General features: G+C 39.5%; 1 protein-coding gene across 1 annotated transcript; it reads left to right on the plus strand.

Moving 5' to 3' along the window:
- The first annotated feature begins 18849 nt into the window (after positions 1-18849).
- LOC125096433 (importin subunit alpha-1-like) lies at positions 18850-20707 on the plus strand. Its single transcript, XM_047723434.1, has one exon. The coding sequence runs from the start codon at positions 18925-18927 to the stop codon at positions 20512-20514; it is 1590 nt and encodes a 529-aa protein (XP_047579390.1). The 5' UTR covers positions 18850-18924; the 3' UTR covers positions 20515-20707.
- Positions 20708-22464: the final 1757 nt, after the last annotated feature.

Below are 22464 nucleotides of genomic sequence, written 5' to 3' on the forward strand. Positions count from 1 at the left end.
GTAGTATAAAATCATTTCTGATATTCTAGTTTCTTATTTGTGGAATTAATACATTGGAAGATATTTTCTGGAATTAAAATGCAAGAAGAACTATTTGCTTATAAGTTTACCTAAGATATTGTTAAATGTCAACTATTACATGAAAAAATGATCCACTACCTTTGGGTAATATTATGTTTTAAAATAACTCCATTAAAAACAGTATCCTGTATGAATTAAGAGAATGAGCCCTGAAGTCAGCCAGACCATGGGAGCTAATATTTCAGTACAGGAATGCATGAAATGGTGTATTGGAAAAAAGTATTTCAGTGTCTACTCAAAGGATAATGGGCATTAAACTTTATGCTTCAGGAAATGTCTCGGAGTTACTATTTATTTTTCTAACATCATCAGAACAGTAGATAGCTAGGACAAAAAGGCTCACAATTTGCTGAAGATCATTACTAAAAATCCTGAACACAAAGCATAGAACATTAGTCTTAGACAAACATGGCACAACTGACCTTGAATCACCTGGTTCTGCTATATTTGTTGACAATAATACCGAAAGCTGAAACCATTATTGAAAACAAATACTTTTGAAAATAGAAATGTTAATAGAAGTACAGCTTCTACATTTCCTTATTGTTTCTCTTACTCTATTGGGTGACTCATACATATATATAGCTCCATGCTTATGGCTTATAAGTAAGTATGTGTGTGTGTGTGTGTGCATGTGCCTATGTGTCCCACATGCACGTACACTCCTTTCAGGCTGGATGTCTGCAGTAGTCTAAGCTGGTAGACAAAACCATGTTCCTCTAAGTTGACACTGCAGGACAACAGCTGCCAGATGCTCAAAAGAAACATCTGTTCCTGAAGGCCACAGGAGACAGCAATGAAAGAAAAACAGAATGATTTTACATGATGAAGTAAATCCAACAAATACGCAAATATGGCTCATCCATCCTATTTCAAAGACACTGGCACATAATGGGAAATAATAAATAGTAACATCATCTATTATGCTGTAGGGGGCTATTTCTGTTTTTAGAGGTGTGATATCAAACACAACGTTATTTTTATCAATTTTGCTGTGAGTGAGTGGATGATGACAATGAGGAGAGTGGCATTAAGACAAATCTCACTTACATCTGAATTTTGCCCCAGTTTGTCTCTATAGGGTCATGGTGGTAAAATCATCTACCTTTACTCCATAATGATAGTGGAGTCACTTTCCTTGAATCCAAATGCAGTAAATGCAGAAAAGTACTGCAAAGTAAGCATCACTAAATTGGAAATTCACTTTCATGGTAGGATATCGTGCGGTTGTGTTGTTCATTGGAGAAAGAAAATGGAAGGTCAGAAATAAACTGGAAGGTGGAATACCTCTAAGTTATAAATACCAGGGAGTGGACATCCTTTGACTCAAGATAGGACTTCTGAAAATTTTTGGTCCAAAGTGCCTTTCACTGGTGCTGGTGGTACAACCTATGTGTAAGTGGCTCTTTGGTCACTGTCCTCAATAGCCTGGGTCCTCCCACCTCTCCTGCTATCTTGAGTACTAGGAGTGCTAAGAAGGGCATAAAGGTGGTTGGGAACCAAACTGACCCATGAGGCTATCTGTGGGAGGCTATCTGAGGGCCACCAGAGGTGCAGAGAAGGAGGAGAAAGACCATACATGTTATCCCAGGCATGAGGGACCCACACCAGGGAGGCAAATCCCCATAACATCTGGCTTTGAAAACCAGAGGAGCTTAACTTTGCAAGTTCTTATAATCACTAGGGCTTAATGCCTGGAACTTTAAAAATCAACTGCTTGGCTTCTTTCTTCTCTTTCTCTCCTTCCTCCCCTCTCTTCTCCTTGTACCTCCATATATTAATAAACACAAATAAATAGTTATCCTATTTTTAGTCAATGGACACTGTAAAAATAATATAACAATGAGAGTCTCTTTAGTTTATTTTCTTTCTTAGTTTTCTTTCTTTAGTTTTATTTTATTCTCTAAGAACTCCATGTTCCCATATGAGAAAACATATTAAAATTATAAAGGACAAGTAGAGTCAACTTGTAGCCTCTGTAAGATCAAATGAAAAGAAAACAAGTTTCACCCTTGATAGGGAATATATGGAGACATTTTCAAGTCTCCAATATTTGACATCTACTAATTTCTCTCTTTGGTATATAACAAAGCTGTAATCATCAAGACAGTATGGTACTGGCACAAAAACAGACATAGATCAAGGGAACAGAATAGAGAGCCCAGAAATAGACCCTCAATTCTATGGTCAACTAATCTACAACAAAGCAGGAAAGAACATCCAATGGGGGGGGGGGGAGACAGTCTCTTCAACAACGGGTGTTGGCACAATTAGACAGCCACATGCAGAAGAATGAAACTGGACCATTCTCTTTTACACACACACAAACAGATTCAAAATGGATGAAAGAGCTAAATGTGATTCCTATCCAACAAAATCCTAGCGGAGAACACAGGCAACAACCTCTTTGACCTTGGCTGCAGCAACTTCTTTTTTGACATATATCTCCAAAGGCAAGGGAAACAAGACAAAAATGAACTACTGGGACTTCATCAAGGGAAAAAAAACCCTTTTGCACAGCAAAGGAAATAGTCGATAAAACCAAAAGACAACGGACAGAATGGGAGAAAATATTTGCAAGTGACATATCAGATAAAGGGTTAGTTTCCAAAACCTATAAAGAACTTATCAAACTCAACACCAAAGAACAAATAATCCAATCAAGAAATGGACAGAAGGTATGAACAGATATTTCTCCAAAGAAGATAAACATAATGGCCAAGAGACACATGAAAAATGCTCCACATCACTCAGTATCAGGGAAATACAAATCAAAACCTCAATGAGATACCACCTCACACCAGTCAGAATGGCTAAAATTAATAAGTCAGGAAACAATAGATGTTGACGAGGATGCAAAGAAAGGGGAACCCTCTTCCACTATTGGTAGGAAGGCAAACTGGTACAGCCACATTGGAAAACAGCATGGAGATTCCTCAAAAAGTTGAAAATAGAGCTACACTATGACCCAACAATTGCACTACCGGGTATTTCTACAAAGGATATAAACATAGTGATCCAAAGGGGGCATATGCACCCTAATGTTTATAGCAGCAATCTCTACAATAGCCAACTACGGAAGAGCCCAGATGTCCATCAACAGATGAATGGATAAAGAAGATGTGCGATGGATATCCAATGGAATACTACTTAGCCACCAAAAAATGAAATCTTGCCATTTGAAATCATGTGGATGGAACTAGAGGTATTATGCTACGCTAAGTAAGTCAATCAGGGAAAACATTATCATATGATCTCATTCATATGTGATATTTAAGAAACAAAACAGAAAGTCATAGGGGAAGGGAAGGAAAAATCAAATAGGATAAAATCAGAGAGGGAGACAGACCATAAGAGACTCTTAACCGTAGGAAACAAAATGAGGGTTGCTGAAGGGGAGGGGTCGGGGATGGGGTAACTGGGTGATGGACATTAAGAAGGGCATGTGAGGGGCGCCTGGGTGGCTCAGTGGGTTAAGCCTCTGCCTTCGGCTCAGGTCATGATCTCAGGGTCCTGGGATCGAGCCCTGCATTAGGCTCTCTGCTCATCGGGGAGCCTGCTTCCCTCTCTCTCTCTGCCTGCCTCTCTGCCTACTTGTGATCTGTCAGATAAATAAATAAAATCTTAAAAAAAAAAAAAAAAAGAAGGGCATGTGATACAATGAGCAGTGGGTGTTATGTAAGACTGATGAATCACTAACTCTACCTGTGAAACTAATAATAAACTCTATGTTAATTAATTGAATTTAAATAAAAAATAACAAACATTCATAAAAAAATTCATCACTTCGGGAGAATAAACTTATTTCATTGAAAGTGTGTTCCAGGTGTCATCTTCTGACTCTGTGCTTCTTGTCCAAAGTTCTGGGAGGGCATCTATGAAGGGAGGGTAGTCCCACTTAGCTAGATACAGGAATGGACCAGAGATCCAGGACACTTTACAAAGAGGTTCATCTCTGTTTGCAGAGTCTTGCCGAGTCTTTGACTAGCACCTTCCAGTGACTTACAGTTTCCATCTGAAGTCAAAGGCAAAGATGAAAGGGAGAACTCTCCTCCCCTTCAGGTCCAACATTACGGTTTTTAGATACAGACTACAAGCTCCTAAACACATGCTCTGGGATGAAAGACCAGTTGTTGCTTTACAATCTGGCCCTGGGACTCAGGAAAGAAAGAGAGGTGAAAGGAAATAATAAGTCACTCCGAATTTGTCGGTGGCAGTTTTAATGAGCAGGGGACTTTAAGAGGCTTGTCTTTGATGACTGCAGAATGCTTAGATTTCTACACCTACCCACCAGATTACCTAAAGCTATGTAACAGCCTTAACTGGCTTCGGTCACGTATACTGTTCAGATAGGCTCAACAACATATTATCTTGTGGCCATACCCCACTGCAGGAAAGGCAAGTGGAGCCTACCCTCTAAGGAGCCTCTGACTGCTTGGGTACAGCTCATAGGCACCTGTGGTCACTCTTCTAGAAGACCCCTCCAACATCAATTACTCCTGATTTATAGTTACATCCAGAACCAATCTGAAAAGCTACACCCCATCCCGTTCCATTCCCATTCAGTGGCTTTTGAAATCCCTAGAACACAGTGTATAGACTCTTGGAGAGGACAGAGATCAGCAGACTCTAAAGAGATTTTGGTGCTAACATGAGGCTGGCCAGTATCCCAAGAGCAGGCCATACCTTATTTAAATCTGACAAGCATTGTGAAGGTGCTGGATACTAAGCTCAGAACATGGGACCCTTTCTCTCAAAGCCTGTCTACTACAGTGGTTCTCAAACTTTAGCATTCATAAGAATCAAGGAAAAGTTGTTTAGAATATGGATTATTGCCCTTATCCCAGGTGCTGGTAGAATTCAGGATTCCACATTTTTTCATAAGTGTTCCTCAGTGATTCATTCAAGTATACTCTATAATGTGCTGAGCTAAAGGGAGGAATGTTAAAATGAAAATTGAGGGATGGAGGGAGAGAAAGAGAAATAATGATGAACAGGACAAAAGGAAATATTGTATCACAGAATTGCCGGCAATTACACCTAGCTGAAAAATGTTAACTTCATCTGTCCTGTGCGTACACGACCTGTAGTCTTCAGATCATAATCAGAAGCAAGTAGTCACATCTACAATTTACAAATTTGTCTTTCATTTGCTTCTGCTGAAGGAATGGCATGCTTGTACATGCAACTGATTTCAGTTCAGGGGTTTCCTAATTGAAAATGCATAACTCAGAGTAATATGCAGGCGTGATAATGTAGAAAGGGCCACGAGTCATATTTGTTATTTTCTCTTTCAACTACGTTTTTCTACTGGCAGAAAAGGAGGCAGTAACATCTCAGGTATGTGGTTGCCATAGGGACAGAAGTTGTGTTTTACTGGGGGAACATTGCTGGAAATAGCAATGAAATAGCAATTCAGTGGAGGTCAGAGGCACAAATTCACTGAGACTACAATCAAACCAGACAGCTTCTCAATCCATTCAATAGGAATTTTGCAGTTGCCACTGCACGGTTGGTGGAAGAATGGTGAAATCAAACCAAATGTTTCACTCCTGTCTCCAAATGCCCTGAAGTCCTATGGCCCTGAGCTTTTAAGATGTTGTGCCACGAATTCTGGGTAGTAGAAAGGTCAGACAATAGACGACAATGTTTTTTGTTTTTTTTTTATATATAATCATTTTTTTAAAATTTATTTTCAGCATAACAGTATTCATTGTTTTTGCACCACACCCAGTGCTCCATGCAATCTGTGCCCTCTCTAATACCCACCACCTGGTTCCCCCAACCTCCCACTCCCCCACCTCTTCGAACCCTTAAGATTGTTTTTCAGAGTCCATAGTCTCTCATTGTTCACCTCCCCTTCCAATTTCCCCCAACTCCCTTCTCCTAACTCCCCATGTCCTCCATGCTATTTGACAATGTTGTTTTTAATCCAGCGACCCAAAAGTAAAAAAATCAGGACTTCAGTGAGATTCTCATATCGGATACCAGATGATCTAACATAGAGACAATGGGATCATATATTGAAAAGAAACCTGGAGTTTGCTGTTCAAATTAACCTATGAAGCCACCTCTGTCTTCCGAAAGATACAACGTAAGGACTGCTGGACAGATGGATATCATATGAATCATACGAATATATATGCACATATATATGTGTGTATATATACATACATTAAATGTATATAAACTATAGGTACTGTTGTTTTCAGTGGAATAGGTTTAGCTAACAATAACTGGTTTCACTTTTCTGCCCCCTTTTTTCTTTTTTATTCTGGAATGCAGTGCTTGGGGGATATGAGTCTAGCATGTCTATGTCTTCTCCCTAATTTTCTAAGATAGGTGCCTGTAATCCTTACTCTGTTGCCTCTTAACATTTTCTGTTACAATTTTACTAGGATTTTGTGGCAGGGTGGTGGTGGTGCTCTGAAATGTGTATTTTAGACTGTATCTAAATATTTCAGTTTTCTCTTTGATTCGCACATAGTAGTTTTTTGGTGGCCATTCCCAAATGAGAGAATATGGAACACAGCTTATGTTCTCTATGTGAAGTAGGTGGATGACACAGGAAAAGATTAAATGTGACACTACCTTTTATAAAAATGCCACTTAAATATTGGGAGGATTCCATTTAATCTGAGTGCCTTCGAAATGGGTGGTACGAGGTATACTTCAGAATGTCCACCCCTTAAAAGCCCTCTTGTCTAACAGGAGAAAGGAGGTTCCCAGATGCACATGTTTCATTTGTTGATGGCCTGGGTAATCCATTAGCTTGTACACATCTGTCTTCTTTTATCTACGCGGGCAACTATTTCCTCTGGGCTCAAGCAAAGAAACAATAATTTGTACCTGTGCTGGAAGAAAAACTAGCTGTTTTGACTCTATATCAGTCTCCAATGTTTCATGTTCTTAATTAGAATTGTATCTTTTTCTTTTTTAAAGTATCATTACATTTATTTGCTTATTTGTTTTTAATAAGAGGTGAAGAGTTGAGTTAATGAGAGTGTAATACACTGTGATTATTGTTCCTCTAGAATTTTATTTCCCTCTTTCAGGTAATTTGCATCATAAAGAGATACTGACCTACCACCAAATGACTTTTCTTCATTTATTATGATAGTATAATTCTGTATTCTTTATTCCATTAAGTTGAATTATATTAAACAATTTTTGATGTGAATTTATCTTCCCATTCCTGAGGCAAAACCTACTTGATCACGATGCATTTTTAATACAGTGTTGAAATTGGTTAAAATTTTATTTAGAATTTTTGTGTCTATGACCATAGTGGAGTTATATTCTTCTTTTTTCCTAGCTTCAACTGAAAGTTTAACATACTTGTTTTCTACCTTTTCTTATTTTTTTGATACATGTATTTAAAGGTATAAATTTCTAAGTATTTCTTTAGCTGAGTACCTCAGAATTTGACATATAGCCTTTTAATTTTTATTTAATTTTTATTTAATCCTAAATATTCTCTAATAGTGCTATTATCTTCTCATACCAGAAATTCTATTTGGTAGCATGTTTTGTAGTTCCCAGATAAATGTTTCTTTTTAGTTATATTTTAGTTACATTTTTATAACTGAATTCCAATTTTATTGCATAATGTACTCTGTATTGATGTTTTCTTTGTTGTTATTACATTTTTCACTATTCCAATGTGAGCATGAAGAAATGTGAATATGTATGTACACATGTACATATATATATATATACACAAATGCATATATATGCACACCTATTAATATGAGTTTATTTTTCATATTACTGAGATTTTTTAATTACCTATTTTGGCTACTTGATCTATCAATTTTAAAGGGAGTGGTTAAAATCTGACTACAGTTTTTGTTATCCAAGTTTACATATATAGTTAAAATATCAGAATGTACTATGAATCCCCTGTCCCACATCCCCTAAACTCCATTTTCTTCCCAGAAGTAACTCAAAGTTTCCTACTCTCTTTTAGATTTACCTGGAATATTTTCTCTCAGCCCCTCATTTTCAGCGTGTGTGTGTCCTTCACGTTAAAGTGAGCCTCTTGCAGACAGCCGGGTCTTGTTTCTTTTTAATGCATTCGGCCACATGTTTTCACTGGGGGAGTATAATATATTTCCATTTAAAATTTTGTTGATAGGAGAAGCTGTGAGTTAGGGTTCTCTTCCTCACTGGTTTTGCCTTCTCCCAGAGTGCAGCATTCTTTCAGTTCGTTCCTGGTTTCTCCCCAAAAGAATGCATTGTTGCTGAACTGATATGTTTGGGTGGGGGGGGGAGGTCCAGGGTTTCCTATTCTGTCAAGCTCTTAACGTGACTCCTCTCTTAGACTTTCCATTCTAATCCATTCTCTACACAGTAGCCAGTTTCATCTTCTCAAATACCTCAGCCAAGCTCAGCATGGCTCAGCAGGATCAGGTCCTTGCCTTTCTCTCCAGACTAAAGAATATTCTCTGTCCATCTCTCACTAAATTCCTGTTCCTAAAACACTCCCCATTCTTCAGTAGGTCTCTGTACAAGCTGTTCTCTGTGTGTGAGATGTTGTTTCCCCAGTTAGTTATTGCTCATTTTTCAAATGTCACCTTGAATAGTACTTCTTCAGAGAAGTTTCCCCTGACCATTTATTCTGAAGCGATTCCTCCCCAGCATCCTTTCCACCAGTGTCTATCTCCCAAGGTAGGTTGCAAATGCCACAAGGCAGGTGGCGTGTCTGTTTTGCTCACCACTCCCACCTCAGGGTGCCTAGCATACTGTGGGGATAGAGTGAATTTACGTGGACTGCTGAGAGAGAGTTCATTTCTCTGTAGATTTGGCTGAATAACCTGTGTCATGGGCATGTTGGTGTTTTCTACATTTTTATGGTCAACATTTCATCTTTTGTAGCTGATGAAACGTAGAAAATGAAAAAGAACAAAGGAAAATGGTTTTTATTTTATTTAAATATTGTAGAGATTTTGCTATTTATTTGAGAGAGCAAGAAAGAGGGAGAGGGAAAGTGAGACATAGACTCCCTGCTGAACAATGAGTCCGACGCGGGGTCCCATCCCAGGAACCTGAGATCACGACCTGAGCCAAAGGCAGATGCTTAACTGACTGAGCCACCAGGCATCCCAGGAAAATGGTTTTTAAAGTATTCCAATTTGTTATGTGAGTTTTGTGGAAGAGGAAATGGAGAAAGTAGAAGATAGGGTGCTTATGTGGTAATAAAATTAATTCCATGTATTTACAGGTTCCTGAAATGTGGAATAGTTTATTAATTCCCTGAAAGCCTGCTATGTATGAGGTTCTGAACTAGATACAATAGAATATTTAGATCTACATTCTGATTCTGAGAATTTACACTTAAACATGCAATGGTCTGTGTGGAGAAAAACAACCGTGTATGTAGCTTTAATACAAAGCATAATCATTTAAGTATAGTTTATTCCCACAGAGCTCAGGGAATAGGATGGGGGGTGGAATCAGATAAGACTTGAGGAGAAGACAGCTTATCACTGAAACACGGGCAGGATTTTGAGAATAACTGTTTGGTCTTCCCTGCCTTTCCCATCATGTGAGCAACACAGTACAATGGATCAAACTTGATGGTCAAAATGAGTTTAATTGGATTGTATCCTCATGGGTGTTGGCACTGCAGATGAAACTCTATGCTGTCTAAAAATTGCACACAAGTTAAAATTTTGAGATATTTAACATGAGAATGAAAAGAGGTATTTTTATGCTAATTAACTGAATTTTTATTTTGTGATTAGCCTAAAAGGAAATTAAAACTAATCTGAATCATGACTTCTCCTCAGTGGGCCCTTACGAATTTGAGAAAAAGGTGTTTTCAACACTCTCCATGAATTTTTAAGCAAATGCAGTCTATGTATTTTTTTTTTAAAAGCCTAGAAATCAAATAATTCATCTACCAAAATATTTTTGCTTATGTAAACATAAACCTACCTCTATTTAGGACACAATCTGATTCACTTTGCACATAATTCTTCCTTTCCTTTATAACCTTCCTTAGATCACACCATATACAGCACAGCTAATTGCTTCTGAGAATTTTAATGTGAAGGGGACTTACTCCCCTCTCTCAAGGCAATTTGGTACGTAAATAGCAAAGCAGTGTTCTGACTCATGTAAGTCACACAGCAGTCTGTAAATGTTACAACCTTTCTTTAAAGGTGAAATGATGAACGCAAAGCGACCCCTAAGGATTTAATAATTCATAGGTATCTAGTTTTCTGTTACATAATCTCCTTTTCCTTAGAAAATGCTTAGTTATATGCCCTTTACGCGGCAAATTAAATAAGAGGCCATAAAAAAAGGAAACTGCCTATGAAATTCTCTTTCTTTATCTAGGGCAATAGGGTTCTGTGATGTGGCGGAGATGGGGGGACTCACTAAGTAGTGACCAGTCTTATTCTATGTGGACTTGGCTGTACGTCTAGATCAGCACAGGAGCCTTCAATTTCCTAGTACTTACATTAGGAAAACAAACCATAATAAACTGGACCCTGGAGTAGAAGAATAAATGTCAATCAGAGATTTGATTAAAAAATTAAATTGGGAAGTGAGAGAAATCAGGCTCTATGACAAGAAATTAAAAGTTGTAAGTTTTAAAGTTGAAAGTTAAAAGTTGAAAAGTTTTAAAGAATCATCATTTTGCAAGGATGTGTGGTCACATAAATTTAAAGCAAACCTGTCTATGCTTAGCCTCATGTCTAAGGTATTTTCACGTTTAAAATATTGAAAGGAGGGGCGCCTGGATGGCTCAGTGGGTTGAGGCCTCTGCCTTCGGCTCAGGTCATGATCTCAGGGTCCTGGGATCCAGCCCCACGTCAGGCTCTCTGCTCAGCAGGGAGCCTACTTCCCTTCCTCTCTCTCTGCCTGCCTCTCTGCCTGCTTGTGATCTCTCTCCATCAAATAAGTAAATAAAATATTAAAAATAAAATAAAATAAAATATTGAAAGGAAGTGAAATGGAAGTTGATACTGTGTTCCCTGCACTGCAAGGATCAGGAGCTCAGTCTCAAGAAAGTTCTAAGACACCCAGATCTTAGCCCACCTTCAAGGCTTGTAAAACATATTCAGGAAATAGAATTAACGTTTAACCTTTGAACAACTTTTGGTTTTATATAAAGTTGTTGATAGTTACACACGATTCAAGAGAGAGCAACTAGGTTCAGGCAGGCTCTGGATTCTCAGGGAGATGTTTAGCAGATTCGGCTCCAATCTCTTCACAGAACCATGAAGCATCTATTGAAGGTAATCCAACACCATTTTTTTATTTTTATTTTTATTTTTTAAAGATTTTATTTATTTATTTATTTGACAGAGAGAGATCACAAGTAGGCAGAGAGGCAGGCAGAGAGAGAGAGAGGGAGAGGGAAGCAGGCTCCCTGCCGAGCAGAGAGCCCGATGTGGGACTCGATCCCAGGACCCTGAGATCATGACCTGAGCCGAAGGCAGCGGCTTAACCCACTGAGCCACCCAGGCGCCCCCATTTTTTTTTTTTTTTTAAATAACAGAGTCTGTTAGAACAATTTTAAAATTCACAGCAAGAAGGAGCAAAAAGCACAAAATTCTCCCATATATTCTACTCCTTCCCAGCTTCCCTCACTATCATCATTCCCCACCAGAGTGGTACATTTGTTACAATCTGTGAATCTACACTGGCATATCATTATCACCCAGTGTCCATAATTTACATCAGGGTTCCCTCTAGCTATGGGTTTTGACAAATGGATAATGACATGCATCTGGCAATTAAATTTTTTAGTTCTAATATGCAGGAAATTAATTTGAAACAAATCTACAGATGCACCTGGATGGCTAAGTTGGTTAAATGTCTGACTCTTGATTTTTGGCTCAGGTCATGATTTTGGAGTCCTGAGATTGAGCCCTATGTGGGGCTCCACACTCAGCAGGTAGTCTGTTGGAGGATTTTCTCTCTTCCTCTGCCTCTTCGCCTCTCCTATCAATTAAATAAATCTTTAAAAAAAGGAACAGATCCACAAATTTGAAACTTTGGTGAAAGAAAAATAGCACAAGGCAAGTGAGACAGTCAAGGAAGACTTTACTGAAGACTATTGCAATAGGAGTCAAAAAAGTTACAGTAGAAGCGAGAGATTCAACTCTCCTCCATTGAAATAAAAGGTGAGAGAGTTTTTAAGTGCTGAAATGAGGTAATAGAAAAGTACTGGAGGACATTAAGGGGGAGTTTTAATTAAAGGAATTTAATTTTAATTAAGGGAATTCCTTAATGTGATTAGGCCATCTGTGTTTGCTAATAGTAGATTACCTATGTTAGGTTCCTACGCTCCCTCAGAGACTGGAAAAAAGAGGCCAGGAATATCCTTGATGATTACATTTCAAAGGGATGACTCCCAGTGCCTGACAAAGATGTTCCTGGGTTGTGAAGCTAGCAAGAGAGTGGGAATAAGATTGACATCTCAAAGAAGCAGAGAAATTGCAAGTGTTCTAAAGTAAATGCTGTATGGAAAGGGAAGTCAGGAGCTTATAGTCGGGAAGAAGCATGTCTGAAGTTCAGACAAACCAAAGGGAACATGAACTTCCTCCTGGTCAGTTCCACAGAATAGATTTCGTGTGATCACCAACGAACTGGCTTGCTGTCTCTCCTCAATTCCTTAAAAATGAAACAATATACAATGACTAAAGCTGACCCCAGAGTTTCCTAAATCAGGACAATTTCCAAAGACCTCATATTGGTATAGAGAATAAGGGAGGGAGCAGTGAGTTCAGGAGGAAGCGGAGAGGGAAGGGAGGAGATGGCACTTCTGAATAAAAGAGGTCGCTGAGCACTGGAATTGTAGGCTAGACAATAGCACCTTTTCCCTCTAATTTTCCCCCTCTGTCTCATAACTCTCAGTGACTTATTGTTCTCTTATGTCTTTTTTCCTTCTGAAACTACCTTAGCCCCATATGTGTGTGTATATTGGAGTAAAGCAATGACATAGTGAGTACCAGGAATAGCTTGTCTGTGGTTCAGTCCTTTATAATCAGATTCATGGAAGTGACCTTCTTTAGGGACTATAGAAGCCTTTCAATTCTCGTAGTAGCTTCAGATTCAGTGCAGCAGTAATTAATTGCTTTCTAAGATGAAACTGTAGGCTGCAGTAGTTTGGCTTATTAGGAGAGATGTTCCAACTCGGAGTATCATGGTCTAAAAAAGAAATCAAGGCAATGGCACTGTGCACACTGGTCCTGGAGAGTGGGAACCTAGACTGTGACCAGCTGCTTCAGCCAGACTCACCTCTTTGGGCAAGCATGATCTCTTTTTACTCTCTTTGATCTGTCCCCATCCTTTCCATAGGCTCAGAGGACAAGGGCTGAATTCACACCATTCATAGCATCAGTTGGGAGGTTGAGGTTTGGATGTGAAAGATCTCTTCTTCTGGCATCTACTCTCTGATTCCTGGTTCCTATTAAGAACACTTAAATATCTCCTTAAAAATAGAGTCAAAGAGCAGGTAGCAGACAGCATGGACATTTATGAATTTTTTTTACTCTTGAATTTGCCACTCTTGTCCTTCTCTGCTTTCACCTCCATTTCTGTTTCCTTGTGGAAGGAGAAGACCCTGAATGACAATGCCTGACCCAGGCAACAATCTCTGGCACAAGAATGCCTTTTTCTTCACAGCACTTAGCGTTTGCCTCGGCCTGGCCATCCATCCTTCTCATGCCTTCTATGCCCAGGTGCATGACAGTCCAGTTGTCAAGTAATCGACTGGTAAGTCAAGCGAAATGCTGCCGACCACTTGCTATCTACTCTGTGATCTTACCTAAGTCACTCACCCCTTCCCTGATTGGACTTCCTCATCTGGGCTAGGGAAATGTGATGTGAATCATATGGTTAGTCCACTGTTTAAAAATGACCTTTTATCTTATATAATAATAAAGCTGGTCATCAGGAACATTATCGCTTTTGAAATGAAACATCAGAAGAATACAGTTGGAAAAAATGGAAAGGAACAGGGTATAACAAAGCGTGAGAAGTCTTTTAATTGAAGAATTGAAAGTAACAAAAGGAATGCAGACCAGTGAGAAGTGAATTGAAAGGTCACAAATCTGAATCAGTCACAAAACTAAAGAGCAGTGTGTTCTCCTGCCAGACACATGGGGGGTGAGATGGGGTGGTAACAAGGATTGTGGAGATCATGGAGCCCATCAAATACTTGACCCATGTATTTGAGAGGACCACACTTCCTTCTCCCTTACAGACTAAACATTGGGACTAATAAAGTGAAAGTGTTACGAAGTGCTTACTTGCTCAATTCACCTCTTTCATCCATTTCCTGATACCTGCAACTTCCTTGCCTAAAAACAAGACAGCGCAGCAACTGAGAGTCATACTCATAGGAAAATGACTGATGTCAGGTCTTTTTCTGAGAGCATGCTTTGATAAGGAAGAAGGCAGCAGAGAGAGAAAGAGGGCACCAAACTAAAGGAAAAAATGAGCCTCGAGTGGTAGGACTGACAGAAGGAACAGAATGATCCAGAATCACCTTAATAACGCTGGAGAAGAAAAGGTTTCTAAGTCTCTGTTGAAGCTACTAAAGAACATGAGAATGAGAAAAAGAGGCATGCTACCCTAGAGGAGAGCTTCCAAACAACGTATGAATTGTTGAGACTTAAGAAATGTCAGGATTATTATTCCCATTATGAAGAAAAATTTTTAGCAAATAAGTTCAGAACAATTTCAACCTCTCTTTATGCTAGGAATAAATAATCTGTATGTTTTTATTACTGAAAATATTTTCAATTATGCTTGATATATTAAAGACTGAAAATTGTATTAATGCAATATTGAATTTATTTGAGTTTTCAAAGAGATTATTTTTCTGTAAGCCCAGGAGTCCTAACTTCAAGTAATTTTTTTTTAATTCCAAAGTAAAACCAGAATCTTCCTTTGTGCAAAATAGCCTCATTTATAATTGTTAGGTTCATGTTGTATTTAGCTTTTAGGATGTAACAATCATTCTATTACCAAAGAGAAAGATCTTATCATCTTTCTATACTGAAAAACTATGTATTTATTTGTTTGGGGATGGCTCAGAAGGAAATGTATAATATGTATAAAATGTATAATATATATAATAAAGAATATTAAAAACAAGAGGGATGGATTTCCATGATTTTGCTATTCCTACTTGCTTTCACAATGAATGGAAATTAAGCAGGAATTTCTCAGTTGTGGTGGGTTTCCAGTTATGGCTCTTCTACTTACGTAATAGGGAAGGTTTGAGGCCATCATTGATGGAAGCGTGCCATAAAGCCACACTTTCCTTACCACTGGAAACACAATCCTTTTACCCTCTGCTCACCAGTAAGCACCTCAAGAGATGTTCCAGCAAAGAATTTTACTCACCAAAACAACCTCTGGGCAAAGGAAATTTATAGAAACATATTGCTCTCAAATGAATTATTTGGGTCATAAAAAGAAAAGCAAATGCATGGAAACTACATTTTAATTCCCCATTTAGCTCTATGAAAGGTGTATTAGGCTCAGGAGACTAATATAGGCTAGCAATTTAACCAGAGGAACTGCTTGGAGGATACTGAAATAAATCAGTTTGGTAGTTTCAAAAAGAGTTTCTATAGATACGCACTGGATTCCTTTTTAATTATTCTACATCTGTTTAGAGATATGCAATTTCCAACTATGTAATTGGATTTTAAGTATTTTTTCATTACTATAAATAAAGTGTTACATGCAATTACATTGAAAAATCTGCTGTGCAAAAGCAAGCTGCAGCCCACAGGTTACGGCACTCGAGCCGATGGAGGGTGCTCTTCTGATGGGCGGATGATAGCCAGATTCAAAAGAACACTTTACTCCTAGAGCTAGATAATAGGCTGATTATATTTAGAACATATACACTTCCCACAATCATCTGGTAGGAAAGATAGCCCTCTTCAAACTTCATCTCCTCCACTGGACAGTATCATGACTAGGAGGAATTATTAGTGGAAGAAAAGAATCAACCCATCCTGGATTTAGGTCTAGAATGCTAATCAGAGTTTTGAAGAGATACATCTATTTTTGTCCTGTTTTCAAACCTGAGATCTTTTCCAGCACAGACTCTCTTACTTTTAGTCTGTGGGGGCAATTTTGGGTAAAGGATTAGCAGTTATGTGCCCTTAGTGTGAATTTCAGCCTCCTCTAGCCTCCATCATAGGAGGCCTCACTCAATTCCTCTTTTTCCCAGTTTTAACTGGTAAAAAATTCAGGCCTTTCCTCACAGCAGCTGGATAGGAGAAGCTGGTAATTCTAAAGTCTTTTTAAGCGAAGTTTCTAGATTTAACAATCATTGCAATTGACAGCGACCTTAGAGATCTCTTATAGACAAGGAAAGTGAGGAAAGTTCAAGGGATGTTGCTTGAGACAGAACAAACTGCAAACTCCCCTGTACCCTTGCTTCTCTCTTTCCATTCTCTTCCCTTTTTATTTACCAAAACAGCCTTTCCATTCTAGCTCTGCGGTATACCAAGCACTTTACCATTTTTCTTGCTAATTTTCTTGCCGCCTCCTGCCTCACCCTACACCATCTGCTGAATCATCCTCCCATGTCCTCTCCTGCTTTAAGACTCAACACCAGTGTCAGCAGCTCCCACCAGAAGGTTTTCTTAACGTATTATCTATTGGAATCTATGCAGCTTCAGTGGACACAGTGTATATTCTATACATTAGCCTCGCTCTAAGTGGTTTCCTGCTGTGCCCTGTTTTGGAGATCTGGGTCCATAGTTTCTTCTTTCGTATTCTCTCTAGATCTAACTGTCTTCTGGTCCCTGTCTACATTTCGACAAAAAGTGAGACAAGGTCTTCCAGTCATTGGAATTGTACTTTAGCAAGGGAGAAGAAGCACATTTAATAGTAAAGGTCCGATCTATCTGGTGTGACTCTGAGTCAGTGATTAGTGTTCAGAGAAGGGAGGAGCAGAGAAGATGAGGCTTCTTCGTATCAATCAGTTAGCCTCTGTTGATTGGAATCAATACAGTACAACACTTTGAAGCCCATCTTACTACAAAAATATTAATAAAAGCTCCCCATAACTTATTTCTCCAAGCTTGGTTTTTCAGTCTCTTAATAAAGTCTGTAATCAAGTGGACAGCTTTACTTTTAATATAGTCATACTTATTTATTTTTTCCCACAAATTGTTCTCTTGATATTGTATCTTCAAGAGCCATTGCCAGATCCCAGGTTATATAGATTTCCTCCTGCATTTTCTTCCAGAAGTTCTACAGTTTTGCATTTTACATTTAGGTTTATGATTAATTTTTATTTAATCTCGTGTAAGGTATAAAGGCTGTGCTTAGGCTTATTTTTCTGCATGTGGGTGTCCAATTGTTCCTGCATCATCTGCTGAAAAAAGACTGTCCTTTTTTCATTGAATTGCCTTTGCTCGTTATCAGAAATCAGTTGACTAGAATTGTGTAGGTCTAGTTATGGGTTCTCCATTCGGATTCATTATCTATGGGTGTATGCTTTTGTGGTTTTGCCCAATTTTAATAGATGAAGAAATCATCTCAGGGAAGCTAAATGATCAACTCAAAATCACACAGCAACTAGGTTGCAGAGTAGGAATTTCAAACGACGTCCTTTGAAATCTGGTATAATATCCAGCTTATTTGAACCTATAACTACCTTTTTTTTCAATGCAGAACAGAAAACCTGTGTACCGTTAATCATATTGCAATAACCAATCCATTTTCCTTACATTTTCCTCTTTGGCCCTAATACCTGCTGCACATTGGCCACAGGGGGGCAGAGTTGCCAGAGAGAGTGGCTGCTATAAGTCCTATCTACTTTGCAATTGGAACCTTGGCATTGTTTAATTTGAAGTTGATTGCTTTACCGAAATATGCACAGGTGCAAATTTTAAAAAGTCCCTTCACAATCTAAGATGGAAGATTTCTGATAACACTGTATGGGCTGGATAATGACGTGTGCTGCTAATGATGCAGCTGCAAAGGGCTTAGTTGTTGTTCCTGCTCCTGCTTTATAGAAAGGAAAGAGGGTGTAATCAGTTGAGCTGGGAAGAAATGTTCACAGGGCCCTAATTTTACTACTATAGGCAGTTTTAGAGAAGGAAAGGTTAAGTTCCAAGATTTTCAAAAAATTTTTAATTTTATAGAAAGTATAATAATAATTTAGAATTATGTGAGGCTGGAATTTTATAAGATATAGTTATCATTTTTTAAAAAATTTAACAAAGATATTGCTGCTATGAATATTGGGTGCATGTGGTCCTTCTTTTTACTATATCTGTAACTCTGGGGGATGTCCACAATAGCCAATCTGTGGAAAGAGCTGAGATGCCCTTCAGCAGACGAATGGATAAAGAAGATGTGGTCCATATATACAATAGTCCATATATACAATGGACTAATATTCAGTCATCAGAAAGGATAATACCCACCTTTTGTATCAGCATGGATGGAGCTGGAGGAGATTATGCTGAGTGAAATAAGTCAAGCAGAGAAAGTCAATTATCATACGGTTTATTTGTGGAGCACAAGGAATAGCACAGAGGACATTAGGAGAAGGAAGGGAAAAATGAAGGGGGAGGGAATCAGATAGGTAGATAAACCATGAAAGACTAGGGACTGCAGGAAACAAACAGGGTTTGGGGGGTAGGCGGTGGGTGGATGGGTTAGCCCAGTCCTGGGTATTAAGGAGGGCATGTATTGCATGGAGCACTGGGTGTTATACACCAACAATGAATCATGTAACACTACATCAAAAACTAATGAGGGGACCTGCAGCCTGCGCGTCCCGGACCGCCTCCCGTGGAAGCCTGAGCCGGCCGTGTAGCTTTCTCCCTTTGTCTCATAACCATGTCCACCAACGAGAATGCTAATTCACCAGCTGCCCGCCTTAACAGATTCAAGAACAAGGGGAAAGACAGTACAGAAATGAGGCGGCGTCGAATAGAAGTTAATGTGGAGCTGAGGAAAGCGAAGAAGGATGACCAGATGCTGAAAAGGAGAAACGTAAGCTCATTTCCCGATGATGCTACCTCTCCACTGCAGGAAAATCGCAACAACCAGGGCACTGTAAATTGGTCGGTTGATGACATTGTCAAGGGCATAAATAGCAACAATTTGGAAAGCCAGCTCCAGGCTATTCAAGCTGCTAGGAAACTGCTTTCTCGGGAAAAGCAGCCCCCCATAGACAACATAATCCGGGCTGGTTTGATTCCAAAATTTGTGTCCTTCTTGGGCAGAGCTGATTGTAGTCCCATTCAGTTTGAATCCGCTTGGGCTCTCACCAACATTGCTTCCGGGACATCAGAACAGACCAAGGCTGTGGTCGATGGAGGCGCGATCCCAGCGTTCATTTCCCTGTTGGCATCTTCCCACGCCCACATCAGCGAACAGGCTGTGTGGGCTCTAGGAAACATTGCAGGTGACGGTTCCGGTTTTCGAGACTTGGTTATCAAGTATGGTGCAGTTGATCCGCTTCTGGCTCTCCTCGCGGTTCCTGATATGTCATCGTTAGCATGTGGCTACTTACGTAACCTTACTTGGACACTTTCAAACCTTTGTCGCAACAAGAACCCCGCACCCCCGCTAGATGCCGTCGAGCAGATTCTTCCTACCTTAGTTCGTCTCCTGCATCACGATGATCCAGAGGTCTTAGCAGATACCTGCTGGGCCATCTCCTACCTGACGGATGGTCCAAATGAACGGATTGAAATGGTTGTGAAAACAGGAGTTGTGCCCCAGCTTGTGAAGCTTCTAGGAGCTACTGAATTGCCCATTGTGACTCCTGCACTAAGAGCCATAGGAAATATTGTCACTGGGACAGATGAACAGACTCAGGTTGTAATAGATGCAGGAGCGCTTGCTGTCTTTCCTAGCCTGCTAACGAACCCCAAAACTAATATTCAGAAGGAAGCCACGTGGACAATGTCAAACATCACAGCTGGCCGCCAGGACCAGATCCAGCAAGTTGTGAATCACGGATTAGTCCCATTCCTCGTTGGTGTTCTCTCTAAGGCAGACTTTAAGACACAAAAGGAAGCTGTCTGGGCTGTGACCAACTATACAAGTGGTGGGACAGTTGAACAGATTGTATACCTCGTCCATTGTGGCATAATAGAACCATTGATGAACCTCTTAACTGCGAAGGATACCAAAATTATTCTGGTCATTCTGGATGCCATTTCCAACATCTTTCAGGCTGCTGAGAAACTAGGTGAAACCGAGAAACTTAGTATAATGATTGAAGAATGTGGAGGTTTGGACAAAATCGAGGCTCTACAAAACCATGAAAATGAGTCTGTGTACAAAGCTTCATTAAACTTGATTGAGAAGTATTTCTCTGTAGAGGAAGAGGAAGATCAGAATGTTGTGCCAGAAACTACCTCTGAAGGCTATACGTTCCAGGTTCAGGATGGCACTGCTGGGACCTTTAACTTTTAGCTTGTACAGCCGACGCAGAAAGTTGTTTGTGGTGTGCTTTGTTTGGTAGAAGTTTGTCTTACTGTTTCTCTACTAAGAACTCTTTTTAAATGTGTTTTGTTATTGTAGCACTTTTTACAACAAAACTCTACTTGACCAGTTCCAAACTGTAAAAACTGTATGAAGCTCCTCCTCCCAGTGGGTTTCTTATTTCTATGTGCACTCTCTTCTCTTGCAGTGTCCTGTAAATAAAGATTAAATTCCACCCTTTTCTTTACTTCAAAAAAAAAAAAAAAAACAAAAACAAAAAAAACTAATGAGGGACTGTATGGTGATTAACAACAAAATAAAAAAATAATTTAAAAAATTTTTTAAAAAGGAAAAAAAATAAAGTTAAGAAAGAGATGGGCTCTGTAGCCTAGTGGCTATGTGATTTAACTTCCCAAGGCCAGTGTGTTCTTGCTTTCAGGATGGAAGGACTTTCTGGTCTTTGGCCCACAGAGAGTTATTCAATCAACAGTGAAAGGAATTCAAACTTAAATCACCTTCTATGGAACTTGGGTGAAATCTAGGGGAAAATTCTGCGTAATGAATAAAATTTTTAACAATTATCACATAGGACAATTATAAATCTTCCTTATCCCCATGTTTTATGATGGCTCATTGGGACTCTAGCAGGAGGATGAATGACAATCTGACTAGGGTCTTTTCATCCTGAGATCCCAGAGACAGTTTATACTTGATAGTACACTTCAGATGCTTTAGTATCTGAGACATAAACCTTGTCTCCTAGGTATATTATGCTGCTCAAAGTTTAAAGGTTAGAGATAATTTAGAAGACATACAGGTTGTAGGATAGCATATCACAGATTTTCTATAATGATGTCAGCAAAAAAAAATTGTGGAATATAAAGTCAAGGTTCTTTAATAATATGTAGTACAAGAACTAAGGGGTCAAGATGTTATTAGCAAATGATTTATATAGGTAGTAATGTTGAAATGGATATTCCTTAAGACTTTTATTCAGAGAAAACTCTCTTACTGAATGAAATGACTCCCCAAATGCTGTTTTATGGATTTGTTTTTTTTGCAAAAGTGAAATCTTGGCAATTCCTCACCTCTCTCAAAAGACATGGATCCGCATTTATACTATCAAAGTGTTCAGAACTCCAAACTTCCTCTCAGGCATCAAAATGCTTTGCAACATCTATACTGCAAATATGGGCTAAATACTTTGCAATATATATTTTCTGTGCTAAATTTGAGCTTCGAAATATAAGGGGATTAGTAATTTTCTACCAGAACTAACAGCTGCAAAATAAATCAATTTTAAACTTCACCAAGAAAAACCACACATTTTGTTGATGTTTGAAGGGCTCTTAAGAGTCCTTAAGTCCGGAGGGAGGAGTCAAGATGGCGGAGAAGTAGCAGGCTGAGACTACTTCGGGTAGCGGGAGATCAGCTAAATAGCTTATCTAAAGATTGTAAACACCTACAAATCCAACGGGAAATTGAAGAGAAGAAGAACAGCAATTCCAGAAACAGAAAATCAACCACTTTCTGCAAGGTAGGACTGGCGGAGAAGTGAATCCAAAGCGACGGGAAGATAGACCGCGGGGGGAGGGGCCGGCTCCCGGCGAGCGGCGGAGCAACGGAGCAAAATCAGGACTTTTAAAAGTCTGTTCCGCTGAGGGACATCGCTCCAGAGGCTTAACTGGAAGCCCAGGCAGGGTCAGCGCGGCCTCAGGTCCCGCAGGGTCGCAGAAGGATCGGGGGTGTCTGAGTGTCGCAGAGCTTACCGGTATTAGAACGGGGAAGCCGGCTGCAGAGACAGAGCCGAGGAGTGACTCTCAGCTCGGGGTTGACTTGAACCGGTCGCAGGCTCGGTCAGCTCGGAGCGCAGCCGGAGGCCAGGGTGGCGGGAGTCTTTGGGCGCTGTTCTCTGAGGGCGCACTGAGGAGTGGGGCCCCG

The sequence above is a fragment of the Lutra lutra genome, chromosome 3 (genome assembly GCF_902655055.1).
Source record: "Lutra lutra chromosome 3, mLutLut1.2, whole genome shotgun sequence".
NCBI lineage: Eukaryota > Metazoa > Chordata > Mammalia > Carnivora > Mustelidae > Lutra > Lutra lutra.

What these genes read in the sequence shown, in the direction of transcription:
- LOC125096433 (XM_047723434.1), top strand. Translation starts at nt 18,925, where the DNA reads ATGTCCACCAACGAGAATGCTAATTCACCAGCTGCCCGCCTTAACAGA.